Source organism: Callospermophilus lateralis, chromosome 8, assembly GCF_048772815.1.
Source record: "Callospermophilus lateralis isolate mCalLat2 chromosome 8, mCalLat2.hap1, whole genome shotgun sequence".
Lineage (NCBI taxonomy): Eukaryota > Metazoa > Chordata > Mammalia > Rodentia > Sciuridae > Callospermophilus > Callospermophilus lateralis.
The window spans coordinates 4295254-4316629 of record NC_135312.1 but is presented as its reverse complement, the minus strand read 5'-3'; the positions used below and the strand labels follow the sequence as shown (position 1 = coordinate 4316629).

The 21376-nt window shown below is 51.3% G+C and overlaps 1 protein-coding gene and 1 non-coding gene across 5 annotated transcripts in view; both read left to right on the top strand.

The window, feature by feature from the left end:
- Kiaa0232 (KIAA0232 ortholog) overlaps positions 1-14964 on the top strand; it is an 82130-nt gene extending 67166 nt beyond the window's left edge. For 3 of the 4 annotated variants that reach the window (XM_076865253.2, XM_076865254.2, XM_076865252.2), the window contains 3 exons: positions 6221-6329; positions 10380-10477; positions 12563-14964. In XM_076865253.2, coding sequence (XP_076721368.1) covers positions 6221-6329; positions 10380-10477; positions 12563-12742 — 387 coding nt within the window. In that variant the 3' untranslated portion in view covers positions 12743-14964. The remainder of the gene's footprint in view (positions 1-6220; positions 6330-10379; positions 10478-12562) is intronic. The other variant, XM_076865255.2, reaches the window with a different exon arrangement.
- Positions 14965-18778: 3814 nt separating this feature from the next.
- Positions 18779-18848, top strand: LOC143406586 (small nucleolar RNA SNORD104). The gene has a single exon (XR_013092232.1). It is a non-coding gene; the product is annotated as a small nucleolar RNA SNORD104 (small nucleolar RNA).
- The last annotated feature ends 2528 nt before the right edge of the window (positions 18849-21376 follow it).

The window sequence follows — 21376 nt, the reverse complement described above, 5'->3', positions numbered from 1 at the left end:
GCATCACACTATAGTCACCCTTCTTCTTTTATTGCCTCCATACTATTCCCTTGTATGGGTGCACCACAATTTAACTGGCCAGTTCCTTATCTTTCAGGGCATTAGGGCCAGCAAATTTTCTGGTAATGTGGTAGGTGGAGCAGTGAAGGTGAGCCCAGGAGGCTGTTGGAACCTCTGGAGAATCCTCCCAGGCTTTGAGAGATGAGGAAGGCTATTTACGCACACCTGGGTATCAGGGTCAGAAGGAGGAGGCAGACCTTGTGAACAGAGGGCATGGCAAGGCAGGGGGCCTGCACCACAGGCACACGGGGCGATGAGCTTGGCTCATGGTCCAGGTATACGTGGAAAGTCAGGAGTAGCAGGGGAAGCACTGTGCTGCACGTATCTGTTGGTGCATAAATCTGTGGCACAAGTGTCCTTTGCATTCATTTGATTGGCCACTTGGTGCCAAGCACTTTGAAGCCCAGAAAAGCAGCAGAAGTCTTCCTCCTCTCTTTTGGGGACTTTCCAGTCCAGTTCAGGGGAGGAGGTCTTTTTGCCACAGGCAAACAATGCTCTGTGAAGGTCACCAGTTTTGGAGGCCAGAGAGGGAATGGGGGTGATCTGGGTGGCAGGGCACCCAGCTCACCTTTGCTGGGGCCAGACAGATTCTTCCCACCCGACTACTGAGGACATGCAGGCCCAGAGGGGTGGGAGGCCTGCCCAGATCCCACAGAAGGGACAGAGCCAGAGCTCTTCCCGCCACTCTGAGCAAAGAGAGTCTCAAAGCAGGACTCAGGTCTCTGCCTTTGGAAGGCTTCCTTTTGCTTTTGCAAGCTGAATGACAGAGGCACAGGGGCCCCTGAGTAAACCAAACCCTGGCAGCTTGCTCTCTCAAAACTCGTATGTCCAGTGAGAATTTAAAGCTGTGAAGCCTGTTCATTTACCTGATTTCCATTTTCCACCTTCTAAAAAATTCCTGAGGCCTGGCGCCTATCATTCTAGATACTTGGGAGACTGAGGCAGGAGGATGGCAAGTTCAAGGCCAGCTTCAGCATCACAGCAAGACTTTTTCTCAAAAAACAAAAAAAGATCTCAATGGTAGTATAGTACTCCTGGGTTCTATTTCCGGCGCTGAAGAACAGAACTGAGGAGGATGTCTGCGACTGGAAGCATTTATGGTCAGGCTTTTGGGGTTAAGTTTATGTCTTTTTGCTCTCACGTGCACCCACCCCCGTTCCGTTTCTTCCATCAGATGTGTTAAATGCCCATGAGTGGGAATAAGTAGAGCCCTGCATTTGGGGAGCTACCTGCAATCTTGGGGAGCTAACAGCAAACATATTGTGTGCTGTGTTAGAATATAAAAGGTATCTGAAAGAAGGAGAAGAGTTGGAAGAGGCATGTGGTGGGTTGGGACTGCTGGGAGGAGCTTCCCAGGTTAGTTGAGTGATGTGGCAGGCTTCCTTGCAGAGCTGCCATTGGAGGAAGGACCTGGAGGGAGGGAGCCCAGAAGACACCCAGAGGCAGGCAGGTGTGTGTGTCTCCTTGGGGCAGGCCTGTTCTGTTTTGCTTTGCTTCCTGTTCCCTCTGTCCTTTCTGCATTCCTTTTAGTCACAACCAAACCAGAAGTTGAGTAAAGTGTGAGCTCTTTTTTTTTTTTTTTTTTTTTTTTTTTAATATTTATTTCTTTAGTTTTTAGGCGGACACAGTATCTTTATTTCACATTTACGTGGTGCTGAGAACCGAACCCAGTGCCTCACACACTCTAGGCGAGTAAGCTACCAACTGAGCCACATCCCCAGCCCAAAGTGTGAGCTCTTTAGACGTTAGATGAGCAAAGTGTGGTCTCTGCCTCACAACCTAAAAGTTGGCAGCAGCTGAGGGGAAGGCTGTCTCAGTGATGCACGTTGGTTATGTTAGTCGTCTTTCTGTTGCTGTGATAAAATACCTGAGAAAAATAGCTTCAAGGAAGAAGGGCTTATTTTGGCTCACAGTTTCAGAGTTTTAGTCCATGGTCAGTTGGTTCCATTATTTTCGGGCCGCGAGCAAGGGAGAGCATTGTGGCGGGGGCAAAGCTGCTCAACTAATGGTGATTTGGAAGCAAAGAGGGAGAGAAAGGGCTGAGATGCCAGTATTTCCTCCAAGGGCACATCCCTAATGACCTAGCTTCTTGTAATAGTGCCACCGGCTGGTGACTAATCCTTTAACACGTGGGTTTTGGGGGTCGTTAAGATCCAAACCACAACATTCTGCCATGATGCAAAATGCATCTTCCATCTTCAAGAACCCCTGCAGTCTAACTGTCCATCATTGTTCAAAAATCCAGGTCCAGAGTCTCCTTTAAATGTCAAGGCAAACTCTTAGCTGTGAGCCCCTATTAAAAATTAGGAAACAAGTTATGTACTTTCAGGATACAGTGGCACAGGGTAAACTCCCATTCCAAAAGGGGGGAACAGGAAGATAGCAAGGAGGAATTGGACCAACGAAAGACTGGAACTCAGCAGGGTAAACATTAAATCATGTAACTCCTTGTTTGGCATCCAGGGCGCAAGGTGGTGTGAGGTGAGCTCCTCGGCGCTTGGGCAGCCCCACCCCACAGCCTTGCTGGCTGCAGCCCACATAGACGCTCTCTAGGGCTGGTTCTGCCCACCACCTGCAGCTTTCTTTGGCAGCTGGTCTAACTTCCTGGCATCTCTAACATAACTGGGGTCTCTATTGGAGCTTCAGTTTGACTCTTAAAGCTTCACACTTCACCCTGTCAGAGATGCTTGTAGGGACTCCTGACCTGCCAGACGTTGCTTGACCTCCCAGGCTTTGTTTTGAAATCTAAGTGGCAACCTCCATGACCCTGTAACTCTTACATTCTGCATGTCTACAAAATGGTGTCACATAGATGATGCCAGTGCCTGTTGCCAGTTTGAACTTGAGCCAGCGAGCTGCATTCTGAATGCCTTGATGCTGAACAGTGGGACTCCATCAGGGGTGGGGTGGGGTGGGGATTCAACAGTGGGCCGCTGGTCTCAAACAGCAACTTAGAGTCTGAAGTTCCTGCTGATTCCTAAGTTCCCCTCAAGGCATTGTTCCCATTGCCCTGGTCACCCCGGTCCCACAGTGCTGGGGAGCCAATCCAGGACTCCTGCATGCAAGGCAGACACATCACTGACCGCATCCTCAGCCCTGCTGGCTCGTTTTTAATGGTGCTGATCTCTAGCAACTGTACTCTTCTTGGCTGGGACTTCACTCCTTTTCTGGTCAAGTTTTTCATATCTTTCCACTCTGCTTTTTTTGGTTTTCTTTTTTTTTTTTCTTTTTTTCTTTTTTTTTTTATTGGTTGTTCAAAACATTACAAAGCTCTTGACATATCATATTTCATACATTAGATTCAAGTGGGTTATGATTTCCACTCTGCTTTCTGCACCCCATTTTCACAGTAAACCTGGCTAAAAGCCAGCAATATCTATGCCACTACCTGAATGCTGTGCTGCCTTGAAATTTCCTCTACCAAATTAATTAGTCCATCCCCTTTAAATTTAGCTTTGCACAAAGTCTCTGGGCATGGACATAATGTAGAAAAGTTCTTTTCCAGAATATATTGAGGTTGGCCACAAGTCCAGTTCCCAATAGAGTCCTCGTTTCTGTCTGCAGCCTTGTTAGCACAGCCTTTACTCTCCATAGTCCTATCAGCGTTCTGGTCTTCTGATCTCCCACCAGAATCACCCATTAACTCTGCTTATAGCATTCTAGTCTTTCCTCCAAATTTTTCCAAGCTTCTTCCGCCAACCAGTTCTTAAGGCTTCTGAATCACATCACCAAGTATAGTTACAGAAATGAGCCTACTTCTCAGTATCAGTTTTCTGTTTGCTTTTCATTGCTTATGGAAAAAAATCAACTTAGATTTGGTTAGGGTTGGGTATTGTGGCATACACTTGTAATTGTAGCAGAGTGCCTGTGGATTCAATCCCCAGTACCACCAAAAAGAAAAAAAAAAAAAGATTTGTTTGGCTTATGGTTTCAGAGATTTCAGTCAAGAGTCACTTGGCCCTGTTAAATGCCTACCGCAGGAATTGACACTCAAATTGAAGATGCAGAAAGACTCCTAAAATTGTAGTAGAAACTGATAGGCTCTTACCAGTGGTTTCAACAGGAGAGAAAGGAATTGGTGTGCTCAGTAATATGAGTCTAGGCCCAGGAATTGATGTGTTCAGCTCTGTAGATGCTGAGAATCTACTTTGTGCTTGGAGATGCAAAGATGATGAGTAAGACGTGGGCCTGCCCTTAAAAAGCTTCCAGTTCGATTCCATTGGCAGCTGGCCTCGGCTTGGCGTGGGCTCCAAGCCCCGTGGTGTCCTGACCCTCCGGCCTGCTTTCCTGCCATGCCCCATCCTCCACAATGAACTCTCTCCCTCTCTCATCCTTTCCTTGCTTCCTGTCTCAATAAAGGATTAAAAGATAAGCAGTCTTACTGAACTCACACTAGAAAAAATTGATAGGAACTCACACTGGAGCCTGCCACCACCAGATCCAGCTCTCTTGTGTAGTGCCTTGGGATGATAAGAGGATTCTGGCCAGGGGAGCCTTCCTTGCTGCCCTGAATGGCCTTAATTAATATCACAGGACAGGCGAGGCCTTACCGAGGGCTTCAGGGTGCTGGGAATGGTGTGCCAGGTGCTTTACATGCCTCGAATTCACTGCTGACCTGCGCGTTTCTCACCTCATTTGCATGAGGTAGAACTTTTTTCCTTTGGCCTGGGCATCTATTATCTAACAGCAAGACTAGTTTTTATTGTTAGGATAAGCTTCGGAGAAAACAGTGCAGGTTGACTGACCTGGGAAGACAGTACAGTTTCCTTCAGTTCCTAATTGAGGAATATATCTGAAAAGATGCATAAAATGAGAACAAAAAGTTTAGTGTTTCTTATGTTGTAAAAGACATGTTATTGAATCAAGCAATTTTAGACCCATAAAATAATTTACAATTATAAGCATAACAGAATCCTATTGGAGAATTTTTATTAGTTACTAAAACAGTCCAGAACACATAATGTTAAACTCAAATCCACAATGGCACATCTTAAAACAGCAAAGAGTCACGCAGAGTCCAGGGCTGCTCCGAGAGCAGACTTCTGTTGAGAGCACAGTGTAGGGGCCCCAGGCAATACAAAGATGCAGAGGCCAGGCTTCATCTGGGAGAGCTGGGCAGGCAAGTGGAAGGACACTACCAGGGTGCAGGTGCTGACCGAGGCTGACTAGGCATCTCCTAATGAGTACTTTCAAGGACTCTCCTGGGTCACTGAGGAGAGCCGCTGTTGACCACCAGCCATGCTGCCTCATTGCCCAGGTTGGTGACAGGGTCCTGCTGGGCTTTGAGAGTTGGAGACTGGACTCTGACTTGGGTCCCTCCTGTGAGGCTGGGTGCTTCCACCCTGCCTTGGCCACCGGGGCTCAGGGTGTGAGTTCCCCTGCTCCTCAGGAGTCATGCCCTCATGGCTTTTCAGGCAACGCTGTGGGTTTTGAATATGAGTTTGTGATTTGTCTTCTTTTTGTCCCAGCTTCCTTTGGAGTTCTCACCTGAGCAAATAGTTTTTTCTAAAGAAAAATATTTAGGCTAGTAACTGCCTGTAAGAACCTACCTTGCATCCCATCTCTTCTTTTGTTACTTCCTGCCTGATGTGTGAAGAAGAGGCCCCCATTCTTTAGAACACCTCAGGCTCAGGGTGCATGTTATCTTTGTGCACTGCTGAAGTCAAGAAATTTGCCTTAGTTTAGGAGTATTTCCTGTTCTGTTGTAGTTGCCTTGTTAAGAGTTCTCTGGGCTTGCAAGATGGTCATTCCATTTACAGTGTGAGTGCGTTTTAAAGAAGACTTTCTTTTTTTTTGTAGGAAAAAAACAGTTTTGTACAAGAGATGAAACAATATTAATTCAAAACTTACAGATAAGGGTTAGCTCTATCACTCAGTGGAAGACTTTCTTTATTTTCTACAAACATGTTGGCCTTTTTTCTTTACCATATCCAGAATAGTAAAAAACCCACCAATTTAGAAATCCTGGATTTGGGGCCGGGATGTAGCTCAGTGGGGGAGTGCTTGCTTGGCAGGCACAAGGCCTTGGGTTGAATCTCCAATACCACATACACACAAAAAAAGCCCTGGGTTTTAGTCCATAATTAATAAATAAAACTTATATTTTTACCTCTATCCTGAAATTTATCAACGTTTTCTATATTTGGTTTAATCTGAACAGTTTCCTGTATTGAACACTAATGTACAAGAAATGAATAGAAGTCAAGAAAAGCAGACCTGGTGGGAAAAAGCCTTGTACTCTCCTCTCTTCCCTGCATCAGAGTGTGAAGGTAAGGAGGCCTGTGTTATTCATTATGCATTCAGACTTTGAATTCATTAAGAGCAGTAAGTTTTCTGGCTGTGACTATCAGTCCAGGAGACTCTTAGAGGGTTTTCTGTGGCTAGTGCTTTGCCACGCTCTGGGGATACAGCGATGAGTAAGAGCCAGACCTCACTCTGAAACTCAGCCATGGGCTGATGGAGGGAAAGGACAGGAAATTCATGAAAAGTCCAACCATTGATGAGATGCATACAAGCTATATGGACTTGGGGAGGAAGAGGTAACGAGGCAGTGCCTGGGAAGAAGAGGGTGAGGGAACTGGGACAGGCAGAAGGAGCAGGGAGCCATTGTGTTCAGCTGGGCTGTGGTAGACGGGGAAGGTCCTGTTGGGAGTTGAGGGTGTAGGGAGGACCTGATGAGGGACTTCAGTTTGGAAAGCATCAAGGTCAGGTGTGTGTTTAGGACACTTGCAGCAGCAGTGGAGATGGAACTGGACCTGCAGGGCATCTGCCATGGTGCCTGGGCTGTGGCAGAAGTTGGAGTGGTGAGACGAAGGTGTGAACTGAGGTGGTGGCAGTGGCAGGGATAAAGGGAACATGATCAAGACGTGTAGAGATGTGTTTGTCAAGCAACTTCCTGTGAGGAGTGAGCACCAGATAAAGGCGGGGAGATGGTGGCCAGGGGGTGGCAGCTGCTGATTTGGGAGAAAGGTCACGAGTTTGGGGCATGTTCTGAGAGCACCATCCAAGCCTCCCAGGTGGACCTGTGCAGAGCTGTAAGACATTTCTACCTAGAGTCTGGGGAGAAGCAAGAGCTAAAGAAACATCTGTGAGGGTGAGGTCAGGCTGCTCAGCCTGCCTGGCTCCTGGCCTCCTGGCTTCCACATGCTGGTTCCTTACCAGTCTCTCCAGTCAGAGCCCTGCAGGGCCACGGTGCTTTCGTATGTGTTCAGGGGTTTGCTTCTGTCACACTTGCCCACGCTCAGCCTTCCTTCCCATGCCTGGGCAGAGCTGATGGGACAAAGGCAGGGTTAGCACCAAGACTCTTCTTGGGGGTTGTCTGCTTCTCATGGTCTGCAGGTGTGGCAGCTTCCCAAGTCCTTTCCTTCTCCCCAGGGGTCCCGAGAAGGGCAGAGGGCCGTGTCTTCATGTGGCTTCTGATTGTCTGGGAGCCCCGTCCAAGGTGGTGGCTGCTCCTCTCCTGTGTTAGCTAGTGGCTTGGCAGCCCCAGGGTTGGCAAGCTGCTCTGCGGCAGCCTGGCAGGGTCTTGGGCCTAGTTCCCAGAAGAGGAAGCTATGTATCAAGGTGGGCAATTTGCCTAGATCTTGCAAGTCAACTGTTAAGCGTGACTGGAGGCCAGGTTGTATATCCTGTGGTCCAGAAGTTTTGTCCTCCACCACAGCAGTCTGTGCTTGGCACTGAGCTGGACTCCAGGGTTGGGGCAGCACAGACCTTGTCTTCCTGAACATACAGCCTGCATTTGGGTCAGGACAAGACAGGTGCAGGTGCGGGGAAGCAGGTGGGAAGTGCCAGAGCTGTGCACAGAAGGAAGGGCCCCGAGAGACGGGTGCTTGCTGTCTCGTGGTGGGAGACCCTTCCTCATAGCAATTTTCCAACATACTCAGCTCATGCTTCCCTTACTTGAGTTCAGTTTTCTGTCTCCATTAGTGGAAGTCCAGCTCTAGCTCCTAACTGTAGGTCCCTGGTCACCTGCACAGTCTTTCAGTAGCTGCTAGCAGATGAGCGTCCATGGTGCTTTTGCGTGTGAGGTGGGGTGGCACTAGAGGAACACTCAGAGGACAGATAGTGGTAGAGCTAAATCCCATGCATTTGCCCTGCAGTGACATTATGAAGCACCCCTCTTTCGACTTACAGGATGGGGACAAGTAGCCTCAGGAGAGGGTTAGCCAAGAAAACAGGTAGCCCCTCACCCACCAAGCAGAAATAGCCAGGGACTCCTGTTCCAGTGTTGCAAGTGGTTCATAACAGGCACATGCTACCCTGGGCCAGTGGCTGGCCTGGAGCCCTCTGGGTTGCTGGGAAGGGGATTGTTCCCTTTTACAGTAGGGTGCAGAGACAGGCTGGAGGTGGGGCTGCTTGTCCTGGCACCCATCAGGCCTGAGAGCACACGCCGTTGGCGCTCTGCCCTCACCTGTATTGCCATGGTAGGTGCTTCCACTCTGCAGATGCGTAGCTTTATTCTGCTGGACTCTGTTCCAGGCTCTGGAACACAAGCAAACTGTCCCACTCCTCCTATTCAAGGGCCTTCCGAGCAGGGACTTGAGGGCACGGTGCAAACCACTTAGAGCTGGGGCTCTACAGGGAGAGAGGCCAAGCAGAAGTATGGTTGCCAGAGAGGGCAGCTCAGGAGTACAGTGGGATGAAGCCAGCCAGGGACTGGCAGGGAACTCACAGAGCCTTGAGACTCTCCAGGGCTCTGGGAAACGGCTTCTTGGTACTTCGAAGGCCCATTTGATGTCAATGTGTGTGGCCTTAGCCTTGCAGAGCAAGCCCTGCAGGGGAGCAGCACAGATAGTGGCTAGAGCCAGGCTCCTGACACAGACTGAGCCAGAGCCCAGTGCCACTGTGTCCAGCTGCTCAGCCTTGGCAGTGCCTAGGTCTTCCTGTGTCTCCACTGCTGTATTTCTAAGGACCTAAAAGGAATGCCTTCCTGGTAGCTGTGAAGTGCCCAGTACCTAGAGCAGTGCCTGACACATGCATGTCACTCAAAACCTGGTGGAGCAGTAGGAAAACAAGGACAGCTGTTCACCATTGCCCTTTCCCGATTCCCTGCATGAAGGGGTAGAGGATCACTCCACCTGTGAGCATATCCTAGTCTAGGGAACAGCCTCCTGCCCCTCCATAGCCCTCCCCTGGCAGCAGCGGGGAGGGGTGTGGGATGAGTGGCAATTGGCCAGGAGGGGTGAGACAGGGTCTCCAGCCTTATCAGAGGGTGGTGGCCTTCTCTGCAACCATCCCAAAGCCTGTCTTGGCCAGCAGCTGTAGAGGGTGTGATCGCTGTGTCACCCTCTGACGTGCCTTGCATGTGGATGGCATAGCATGGAATCAGCTGCAGCCTGACCAGCCTGGGGCCTGGGCTGCTCTCCTGACCTGACTTAGCAACTTCAAGTGCCTGTGGCTGCCAGACCCCTTGGCCCAGGTCCACCCCCGATGGAGAGGTGGTGCAGTGCTCCTCGAGGCCCACCTTGTCCCCGTGGCTGTGGGTGGGGGAGTCTTAGCATCTGCTTGACGCCTCATGTTAACACTCGTGGAGGACCAGGTGTGGAGGGCTCACAGGTCAAACCCAGCGCTGCTGGAGTCTTCCCCGCCCTTCACTGTGCCTCTGCCACAGTGGCCTTCTTCAGGGAGTCAGGGAATGAGGTGCTGCTGGAGAGCAGCTCCAGAGACCAGAGGCCCCCAGGTGACCTGGGCATGCAGCCCAGACAGAGAACGGCTGCCCTCCCTGGGTTCGGTTCCTTTCCATCCAGTGGGCCACTTGTGCAGTTGGAACTCGGGTCTGACTTCCTTCCCCGCCCCAGAGATGGCGTGAACGCGTGTTAGCTCAGTGTTGAGTCAGAAGGAGGCCAGGACACTGCCCCGCTGTGTCTCCTCACTGCACCTCCCTCTGTCCGGGCTCCTCTGTTACTGTGTTTTATGAGCATATCCATGGTGCATCATCTGTCTCTTCCATTCCACGTTCCTTCTTGAGAGCACAGACCTCGTTGGTCCTTTTGTCCTGTGTCCCCAGGGCCTGTCACATGGCAAGTGTGGTGATGTACTGTTGAGTGACCGTCTTGTGGTGGAGCAGTAGGGAGTACTAGCTTACGCTGGCCTGGTTTTAAGAACTCACTCAAGAGTGGCGGGTCCAAGAAGCTGCTGTTGGTGCGGCTTTCTTCTCGCACACACCTGGCCAACTATGCTTTTAATGACTACCTAAAATCTCCAGAGGGTTGGGAGACCTAGCTTTCAGTGAAAACGGAACAAGAATGTGTGTTTCATAACTGTGTCTTAATGGAATTTCCCCTTTCCCTCTCTTCCCTTCTCCACTCAAAATGATTAAGAATGTTATACAAATGCCAAGGGAGAGAATGGTATAGAAGAGTATCCAGATGTTAAAGAAATACCCAGTAATGAAGAGCGTCTGTTAGATTTTAATAGGGTAAGTGGACTGTCCTCCTCGTTATTAACATAGAATGACTACCACCTCCCCTGTCTCTCTAGTCAGAAACCTGGGAGTCCTGGGACATGCCACCCCACCCCAGGTGCAGACTTCCTCCTCTCTAGCCCTTCTTTGGGCCTGTGGTCTGCCTCATGGCCCACCTTGATGATCCCTGGCCAAGCTTCCTAAGGAGCCCTAGCTTTCCCAGCCTTTCCTTCCCAGGGCTGCCACAGAGCATTTCTCAATGCACAGCTGCCCCTGTCACCCTGCTGCTGGTCCCTCAGTGGTACCCCTTTCATCTTTCAAGGCGTGCCCCAGGGGAGACCGTCCTGGGGCCAGTTCTGCGTGTCCAACCTCTTGGGGGCCTTTGCCACACCCTGTGCAGCATCCTACTGGCCTGGCACCCAGCTGTGTGTGGCTTCTGATGTCTGCCTCCCTGATGGGCCAGTGAGCGCCTTGGGACAACAAGGCCTGGCTGGGCCTGGTTCAGTGAGTCTCAAACCTTGCCGTTAGGCAGACAGGTGAATGGCCTTGGGAATCCCCTCTGCCTCCCAGTATTGATCTTGCGTGTCAGCTCAAGTCCAGTGAGGGCTCTCCTCTCAGGTGCCCTTTGGTGTTGGTACCGTGGACCTGTCAGACTGGGCGTGGCAAGGCTGCCTCATGAGGCTTCTCCAGGGATTTTGCCTCAGTGAACAGCTCCTGTCACCTGCCCCACCAGCCTCTATCCCCAAACCTAATCAAGAGCCACTCCTCAGCCCCTGCTCTCACCCCCAGGCAGTGTGCCTTCAGCCTCTTCACCTCCCCTCTACCCAACTGGGCCACACCACTGCTCCCAGTCCACAATAGCTGCCACTCCAGCTCCCTCTTCCCAATTCTCCCGACCTCTCCAGCCAGCAGTGCAGGGTGGCGTCACAGCACCCTGTGCACTAGGCTCTGCTGGCATGTCCACCTTACACAGTAGAAAACTGCAGCATCTAAAGAGTACACACTGCCAGGTGCAATGGCCACACCTGTCATCCCAGCAGCTGGGGAGCTGAGGTAGGAGGATCGCAAGTTCAAAGCCAGCCTCCGCAATTCAGCAAGGCCCTGAATTTTATTTTCCAAAATAAAAACCAAAATAGGCTAGGGGTGTGGCTCAGTGGCTAAGAGCCTTGGGTTCAAGTCCTAGTACAAAAAAAAGAAGAAGAAGAAGAAGAAGAAAGAGTAAATGCTGTTATCTAAGGTTGTGGAGACACTGATTCAGTATGGACCTGATCTGTGAGCCCAGCAGTCAGACTGTAGGACACACGTTCTACCCGCTGCACTGGGACAGAATCCAGACTTCCTGTGCGCCTGTGAGGCCCTGTTGTTTTGCCCTCTCTGACCTCATGTCCCGACACTCTCCTCGCTCTTTGGCTTTCTGTGCTCCTGCTTCAGGGGCTCTCAAGAAGGGGCAATGCTGCCATCTGGAAGTGGGGTGGGGCTGGTGCTAGTGGCGATGACAGGGAAGGGAGTGTTGGTAGTTGCCGTGACTGCCAAGGGGCTGCCACTTGCATCTAGTGTCCTGGAGACCAGAAATGCTAGCCATCTGGTGGGGGCAGGCTCATACAATAGAATGTGCCTAAACAGCATTCACGAAGGGACCCAGTTCAGAAGCACTGCCTTGAGGCAGCCAAGAGCATGCGCTCTGCCTCTCCTCGAAAGCCGTGCCTTCGGCCACTCCCACGCCCTCCCCCGTGCTGTGCATCTGCAGTCTGAAACTGTGTGTGTTGGTCTGCTTGTCGGTCTTCTCCACTGGAATGCCAGCCCCAGGAGGGTGTGGCCGTGCTGTCCTGCAGCTGGCAGGCCTCAGTGGAAGTTAAGCAACCCTTTTATCCTACCCTGCAGAGCCACGTTTGTCCAAGTGACTGATGTGCAGAGCAAGGGCCAGGGTCCTTCCTGGGCTGAGGGAGAGGTGCTCTTGAGGCAGTGGAGCGTGTGCTGCTGTGTGGCGCAGCAGGACGCCAGGGCCTCCTTCTTCATCTCTGTGTGTGAACAAAGGGGGCGTGAGCCCCTTGGAGGCAAAATCTGATTTTGATCTGTTGAAAATTGTTTCTTGACTCGCAGGTGTCTTCTGTTTATGAAGCAAGATGCACAGGAGAGAGAGGTTCTGGGGCGAATCCAAACGGCCTCCGCAGGAAGACATGTTCCAGCGCCAGTTCCAGCTCGGGGGACTCGGGCTCCGAAGGTGGTGGCGAGTGGGTGGGCCCCAGCGAAGAGGACCTCTTTTCCCGCACTCACCTCTAACCTGCAGAGTAGTACAAAATTATTTTTAAACGATATGTGATGGGAATTGCCCTTCTGTGAGGCCTGTTAATCTAAAGCAACAAATAGTTTCTTCTTCAATTAACTGATTCAGATCAGTAATTATCTTTCTCTTCTTGCTTATTTTAGAGTTGAGGACAGCTGTCCTGTTGAAGATTTTTTTTTCCAAGCTGTTAAATTCTTGGCTATTTGAAATAGACTAGCTTGTGTTGTGGAATCCAGATGGGTGTGCATGTGCTTGTCGTAGAGGTGCCGCTGCGCCTGCACCATCCCTGCAGCCCCGCCCCTCACTGCAGTCATGTCGGTACACTGTCGCATCGCAGTGTCCACACCACTCCTGCTGCTCAGAGACGTGGCTTTGTTCTCAGTCCCTGGGAGATGCGTCCTGCCCTCTGTGGATCAGGCCTTTTCGAGGGCAGGAGGGAAGCCTGAGTGACATGGCCATGGTCTCCCTTCAGTCAGATCTCATGTGCATTCAAAGTAGAAACCACAGAGGCGTGCTTTTAGAGACCCACCAAATACTGCGTTTCTGTCTTAGGATCCCCCACCCCAAAGTATCATGAAGATACTGTGGTTTGTGACTTTTTTGCTAACTGAAGATGCTAAGGACTTGGGCTATGGGGTGGTAAATGAGGCAGAGTGGGGTGAGACACCCACCCTGCCTGCCCCGCGCTGGTGTTGCAGTGCATGGACACCAGAACGCCGTCAGGGCTCTTCGTGGTGAGTCTGACAGCACATAGTGAGGACCTTGGTTGCACATTTTATTTTCTGGTGACAACATTAAATTAAAGCCCCCAAAACTTGAAGTTATAAACATTTGACATGAGACAAAGGCCACCTTATCACCCCAAAGAAATCTTTGGCTGCTGCAGCTAGCTGCTCTTGTGGCTGTGATGTAATGTAGCTTCTTATATCATCTTGTGTTGGAGAGAAGGTTCTGGATGAGTTGTGTGTGCGGTGGGTTGGGTGGGTAGAGTAGTTTTCCCACATGCCCATGTGGCCCCTCATGTGACCTGCTTTGCAGCACCTTGGTGAGTCTGAGAGTCGGTGTCCCAACACCACAACAGTTTGAAGCCAGGAGGAGCACTATCTGCAAAGCCTGGACGTTTTAGGTTGCTTTTCTCTTTTAATCAGTGCATCATTTTAAAAACACCTAATCTGTGAAGTCAGTTTAGCATCTGTGATATCGGGAATGGCGGTGATGCCCGACGTGGCCGAGACAGCTTCACCACTTGCTTCAGGCAGCAGACGCACCTGATTAGCTAGGAGCTGAGCTGCCTGTGAAGTACCTGACTTGCTTTGAGCATGTGAGTTTATCACCTTTTTCCCAATAACAGAAACACCGTGGAAGGCTGTGGAGTCGCCGAGGCTCCGTGTGTCCTCACCATGAGAGGCCTGATGTGATCCTCTGGTGCCATCTCGCCGTCGTGGGGGTTTGTCTTTATACAGCACATCTTTTGACACTTTACAGTGGGTTTGTGTGTGCGTGTGTGCATGTGTGAGGTTTTATGTTGCTATTATTTATTTACAGACATCAGATAAGTTTTTATGTATTTTTCTTTTTTCTGGAGCTTCCTAAAAATTGATTAGCATCTGCACTGAAATATAATTCAACAGCAACAGCAGAAAAGGATTGGAAGTTGTAAAATTCCTAAAATCATTGCGGCAACGATGATCTTAGAAATCGTTGCTTACGTAGCAGAGACCAAATAAGTAGATTTCAGACACAACCTTGAGCTCAGTTGGTTTTGGACAGCTGCTGTTCATCAGGAAAGGGCTCCAGGTGGCAGAGTGCCGACCTCCTCAGGCGTGGGACGGTGGAGCACCTTCCACAGGGAATGGGGACGGATAATAGATGGGCCAAGGGATTAACAAATTCTGTATTTATTTGTTTTAATAGTTAAGTGACTAAAACTCAGAGGCTTTCAGCAACAGAGTTGAAAGTGTGGTTTTTAGTTTTGTGAATGGATGATCACAAAAAGCATTAAAAAAATAAATAAAGTTGGCAAACGCTGAAGCGCACTGTGGTATGAAGCGCGTTGCATCTCCATGGCACTGAAGTACCAGTTTCCATTCCTGGGCTGAGATTTTTTTCCCGTGGTTGTATTGTTCTGATTTCACGTACACCAGAGTAACTGATTTTTTTTTGTTTGTTTGTTTTGTTTTCTTGTGGAGTTAACACCAAATAAAAAGTTTTAAAAAGAGTGCGTTGTCTTTATTTATCATCTCAAAGGTTCTTTCATGTAGGTCCCAGCTTCTGTGTCTGCCTGTGAAGCAGCTAATAGTGGCCTTATCAAACATCAGCAGTGCCTTGTGGGGCACCAGGAGCAGAGACACCCTCCCCGGAGTCCCCCAAGGCCATGCTGGAGCAGGCTGCACCGCCCTTCTCACAGGTATGCTGGGCTGCCCACAGGAGGTGTGCCCGAGGTGGAGCAGTGCCTTCCTGGTGGCTTGCCGTGGTTCCCTGAGTGGCTGTGTGCACTGTTGCCCCTACCCGCTGGGGTTCTGGCACGGTGTCTACGTAGTGCTTCCCAGATGCCTGTGCCTGCAGGAGAGGGGCCAGTGCCAAGGCGGCCTATCACCCAGGCTCTGACCTGTTCCCGTCCCCAGGAATTCTGATGTCACAGAACTGTAGAATTAGGAAAGGCCTTTCTTTTCCTCTATCACCCAAAGAACTCAGGCCAGTGCTGTTGCAGCTGACGCTGCTGTCATGGTTTCAAGGCACATGCAGTGAGTGGCCATGGCAGTGCCCAGGAGGCCTGTGCCTGCACCAAACCCAGAACAGAGAGGAAGCCCAGCCCCCAGCTTCTCTTCCAGGCAGCTGGTCAGGTGACCTCTCAGCCTGGCACTATTGCCTCAGAGCCTCTGCAGCCGTAGCCACTGGTGTGGGTGATTACAGCATTTCCAGGGACAGTTGCTTCACATTGCCAGGCTAGCAATGACGGTAATGTCACCACCGCCTAACATCAGATGGTGCTCATAGCATCAGCTGATGTGAGCTGGGGGCCCCTGAGCTGGGAGTCTTCCGTGTACTCTGTGGTGTTGGCCAACCCTGTGAGGCAGGTAGAGTTGCCCCTGCACAAGTGGGTAAACAGAGGCACCATGAGCTGTTGGGCCCTGTGATTCTAGACTCCATTGGATACTCTAAAACCACACTTTTTGTTTCACCAAGATCCCATTAATTATGAACAGTGTGTTGGGAGGCATGGGCCCTCTGCTTCCGCCCAGGAGCCTTTCTCTAACCCCGGTGTCGGGTACTTGCTGTCCGTTGGCAGGATGTCATGTCCCAGGGCCCTCCTCCACCCCCACTCACCCCCACCACTGTATACCCTCAAGTGAGTTTTTCTCTCAGGTGTAAGTGGGTGTCACAATGGGACCTCTCATCAGGGTTGGTCACAGGGTCCAGACAGTCCACAGATTGCTGGGACGCAGAGGTGAACCAGATACAGCCCTGTCTGCTAGGCTTCCCGGCCTCTGCCTTCCCTGGGTTTGCTGTCCTTGGCAGGAATCCAACTAAGGTGGACGTGCAAAAGGGAAGTTCGCCCCATGAGTCCAGTGATTCGAGAAAGTCACGCCTGCTCAGGTTGCACCTCCCATCCTCCCTCCACTGGTCAGCAGCGCCCTCTGAGGGCACTCACCTGGCCTGTGGCTCCAGGCCCCACAGAGGCCATGGACCACTGTGCTGTCTGGGTATTGACCACAGTCGTGTCACCCTCTCACCTTGAAGGGAAGTCACATCAGCCTTTTGAGATGGCAAACCAGCTTCTGCAGTCCCTGGATCCCATGGGATCCACGAAGGCGGGGACCAAGGGCAACAACAGAACCAAGTGTCCATCAGAGCTGAGCCAAGGGCCTGCAGACCATCCCTGGGGGGAGACAATGGTGCAGTCTTGCTCCTCACATTACACCCAGGGACCACTAGGTGCCCCAGGAGTCGGAGAGGCTTGTTGGAGGGGGACAGAATAGGCCCCACCCTTTGGCCTGTCACCCTTAGGCCCTGTTACAGATGGGGATAGGGTCCCCTTTTAGATAGTCTCAAGGCTTAGATGACGCCACTATCAAAGCTGAGGGCCATCTGTCTGCTGGTCCTCAAGAGTAGACCAAGGCCAGGATCCTGGGTCAATGTGTGTAGGGGCTGCTCTTCCCCTTCATTGCCACCTGGGAAGGCACCGTGGGAAGGGCCCTCTCCACCAGCTGGGCCTCTATCCCAGGGCCTGGGAAGGCCTGGTGCCCGAGTCCTGGGGCAGGGGACACAGGTCAGCACTGGACTCTGGGAGCTCCTGTATTCTCCAGCCTGCTCACTGACCCACCTGCATGTGCACCGTGTTGGGTCCTCCCCGGAACACCTAGGGTACCCATCGCTGTGGCTGGGAGTCCAAGGGACTGGCCCAGATGACTCACCAGTGGTGGTGAGCCTGAGGCTGCTGTGGATTCATCAGAGCCCCAAGTGAAGGTCCCCACAGTGACCCCCACATCTGGTTAGGGGATTGAACCAGCTGTAGAGCTAAGTCTGGGGATACTACCAGGGCTTATAGAACCCTGCTATGGATCTGCCTGGACAGGCCCATCCTCCTTGGGGCCACAGGCTGGGAACCTGAGCAAGACAGCATAAGATGCCCAGTGCTGGCCAGCTTCGTGCCAGAGCCAGGAGTGTCCTCCCTTACTGAAGAAGGGATAGTCCTGTGAGGACCTGGGCCCTCTGTCAAACCCAGACTCAAGCCAAGGACGTCCTGCGCTCAGTGGGGCCTCACTGGTTCTCACACATCTTTGGGCTCTGCCCCTAAGCAATGAGTGGCTGGCCTCTTGTCAGGGGCCTGAGGGCACCCTCTGTGGCTTTTCTCAGGATCCAGTTCCTGGTGGTCAGGATGTCAAACATAACCACCATGTCCTCCCACAAACTGCCCGGCAGACCCACGATAACTGGAGCAGCACTCCTCCCTGACCCCTGGAGGCTGCCTGATGCTCTGGTGCTGTGTGTGGCTCTCTCCCCAGGCCACAGATGGGGAAGTTGCACAAAAAGGTCAGGACCCTGCCTGGGTGACAAAGTCTTTTGTGACAGACCCTGGATCTTGGCAGCAGCACTGCACTGTGAGTCTGACTCCGGCCCTTCACACCTGTGCTGGTCACTCATGCCTGAGCTGCTCTCGGTGTCCCACCTCTGGTAGCCTAAGCTTGCCTGGCAGCCCTGCTGCCCAAAGTGCAGGGTGAGCCTGGCCTCCTTTCCGCCACTGAGATCAGGTGGAAATCTCAAGGGCTCTGTGTGTTCCTCCTCCCCTGCTTCCCCAGGCTCGCTTACCTTCTACCTCCTCTTCACAGGCTGGGGAGGACCTGGAGGGACGCGGGCCCAGGGAGGTCCCTCTGCTTGCAAACAGGTCCTACTTCTTGCCAGGCCTGGGTGGCATCCCATGTGGACAGATGGCAGGCTGTCTGGACAGGGCTGCTGGGCAGAAAGCCTAGTTTTCCTACTGCCCTTCTTTGCCTTGACCTTTCACAGGCATCAAGTGGGAACGGGGACAGCAGGTTGGAGTAGTTAGGGGGCCGAGGTTGTCTTCATTTTAACATTAAGCTGCAGCAGTGAGGAAAGAGAAGAGGAAAGAGAAGCCTCCTGGGCCTTGGGCTCCCCACCTGTGAGAGCTGGGTCGCTCCCCATTGAGGGAGAAGGGAGAATTCTCGGAGGTGTCCCAGGAGGGTGTGGCATCAGGCCCGGCATGGAATGCCCAGTGTTTGTGGAGAGAGAGAGGATGTGCCCCAGGCTGCCTGACACTCCTCCCACCTGGGTATGTATAAGTCCTCATTTGGACATCAGAGGAGAAGCCCCAAATCCAACTGTGCACCCATCAGGTGTGCTACAGATGTTGACTTCCAGTAATATTAAAAAGGCAGGCAGTGGTTTTACGCCCCCATTTGAAGAATGAAGAATGGAGTGGCTTTTTTTTGGCATTAGCAAGGCCAGCAAGTTCCTGACTGGGTAGGCTGGTGCTCTGGGCCCAGGAGCAGGGTGGAGGCAGGTGGCTGGCAGCCACGATGATGTTCCAGTTGAAGCATCTGGTAGACTGCTGATGTGGTTGATGTGAACTGGGGTCTGAGGTGGCGGTAAAAATCAGAAAAGAATGAAGCTAGGCGTGGGAGAGTAAATCGGAGTCACCACTGCAAATAGGGTCTGGCAATTTCAGTTCATGAAACCAGGACCTATCCTGTGCTAGGCCCCAGCCCTGGTATCAGTAGTGACTTTCATTCTTCTGGACCAGGAAAGCTCCTTCCACCTGGTTCTATGGTAATGAAGGCAGCATGGCTTCTCTTTAGTCTCCTTGGTAAACCGCAGTCTCTCTAGGCTGCCTGGGCACAGCCCTCAGGTCTACAGGAGTTTGAGAAACAAGTGGCGGCCCCTCCCAGCTTCTGTAGCCGTCTTCCTTCCTTGGCCCTTACTGGCCTGCCTGGCAGCCCTGCAGGGACCTTGTGAAGTCAGCTGGCTGGTTGTACACAGTGAAGCCTGCTGGCCCCATCTCTGCCCTGACCAGCTGGGTGGCCAAGACCATGGGGCGTCTCTGGGAAGGATATGGGAGGGGTGGGCACTGTAAGCAACTTTACATATCCAAGGGGGTGTGCCTGCCTTCCTGTACGAGGAGTTGCACGGTTCATATTCAGGAGACATGTGAGGGTCCGTTTCCACCTCATGTCTCTGCAGACCAGTTGTGGACATGCATTTCCTCATGGGCAGTATCTGACCCTCCATGGGGCAGCCGCAGATCAAAGCAAGCAGTGGAAGCCCCAGTTGGGCACAACCTCCCTGAGACTGGAGCCTGAGTGTGGCATGAAGTCCCCGTCGATGACAAGAAACAGGGTCTCCCTCCTCTTTCCTGGGCCAAGCCCACTCAAGCACTAGGGGAGCCAGCAAGGAAGGCCTATGGGCAGCACAAAGGGTCTGGCCATCTCCACCTATGACCTCACTCCACCTGTGCCCTACATCAAGTCAGTCACTGGGGCCACTGAGTGGCCTCATCTGCAAAAGTTTGACTTCTGAGACTAAAAGGAGTAATGTGAGCTGGGGGTTGGCTCAGTGGGAGAGCTTGGAATGTAGGAGGCCCTGGGCTCCATTCCCAGAACCTTAAAAGGAATGAATGAAAGGAGCAACATGACTGGCACTCGAGGCTGCCCCACAGGGTGTGGACTCCACCATTAGTACCCCTGAAACCAAATGGGAACACGTTCCCGCAGTCACCAGGTCATGTCTCAGAATCCCATCCTTGGAGTCCTAGCTTGATTTAGCTGAGGAGGGAGAGAGATGGCAAGGGTCAGCCCATGAGAGGCCTCTATGCCTCTTGCAGGAGTCTGGACTTCATCCTGCAGCTGACAGATCACAAAGGGGCAGACAGGTGCACCATTTACGTTGTGGGTAAGCTATGGCCCCTGAGGTTAGGTAGGAGATTTAGAATCAGCTGTTGCACAGCAGAGACTAGGCTAGGACTTTGATAGTGTTTTGATAGTTTAAAAGTGTTAAAAGCTCAGTGTACACATGTGGACGAGTCCTACACAGTGACCAGACAGGCTTACTCCAGTGCTGGATCCCCATGCTGAGGGCCCTGTATAGGCCATTCCCTCCGGTGACCTCAGTTCCCTCCTGTGGAGAAAATGGGGATCAGCCAGTCCACCTTTAGCCTGGTGGTAGGCTTTGTCATTTGATCACAGTTGGGATTAAATGTCAGCATCTGTGAGGAATTCTTAAAATCGTAGTTGTGTTGAAGCCTAGTTGGTCTTGCCATCTGACAGCCTTAATATGAACCCAGCTCCGTGTGTGGCCTGTGGCTCCACATTTGACCAATCTGTAAAAAGACTTCTTTTAAAGATGATTGGGGCCAGGTGCTGTGGCACACACCTGTAATCCCAGCAACTCAAGAAGCTGAGGCAAGAGGATCGAGGCCAGCCTCAGCAACTCAGAGACACCTTGACTCAAAATTTTAAAAAAAGTGCTGGGGATGGGGCTGGGACAGGGACCGTAGCTCAGTGGTAGAGCACTTGCTTCCCACATGTGAGGCACTGGGTTCGATTCTCAGCACCACAGAAAAATAAATACATAAAAAGATGTTGTGTCCACAAACAACTAAAAAAAAAAAATTTAAAGAGGGTACTGGGGATGTGGTTCAGTGGTCAGGCCACCCTGGGTTCAATTTCTACCACCAAAAAAAAAAAAAAAAAAAAAAGTACATTAGAAGATATTGAGGATTTATGGTTAATTTTGTTAGGTATGCTGATGGTAGTGATTATGCTTTTAAAAAAAAAGTCTTCCTTACAGTAGAGACACATATCAAGCTAAAATATTTTCATGTGAACTGATATACCTGGGATATTTTCTGAAAGAGTCTAGAAAAATTAAAAATGCTAAGATTGTGGGGAGATGAGCAGGTCAAGATATTGATTTCTGTAGAGATTTGTATTGGGGCTTTACCACACTGTCCTCTCCTTTGCATATATTTGACATTTTCTCTAAATAGTATAAGGCCAGCACATCTTCTCTGATGAAGACCCAAGCAATACCAGGTCTTCTTTTTTATTGGAGGTGAGGGTACTAGGGACTGAGCCATATCCCCAGCCTTATTTTATATTTTATTTAGAGATAGC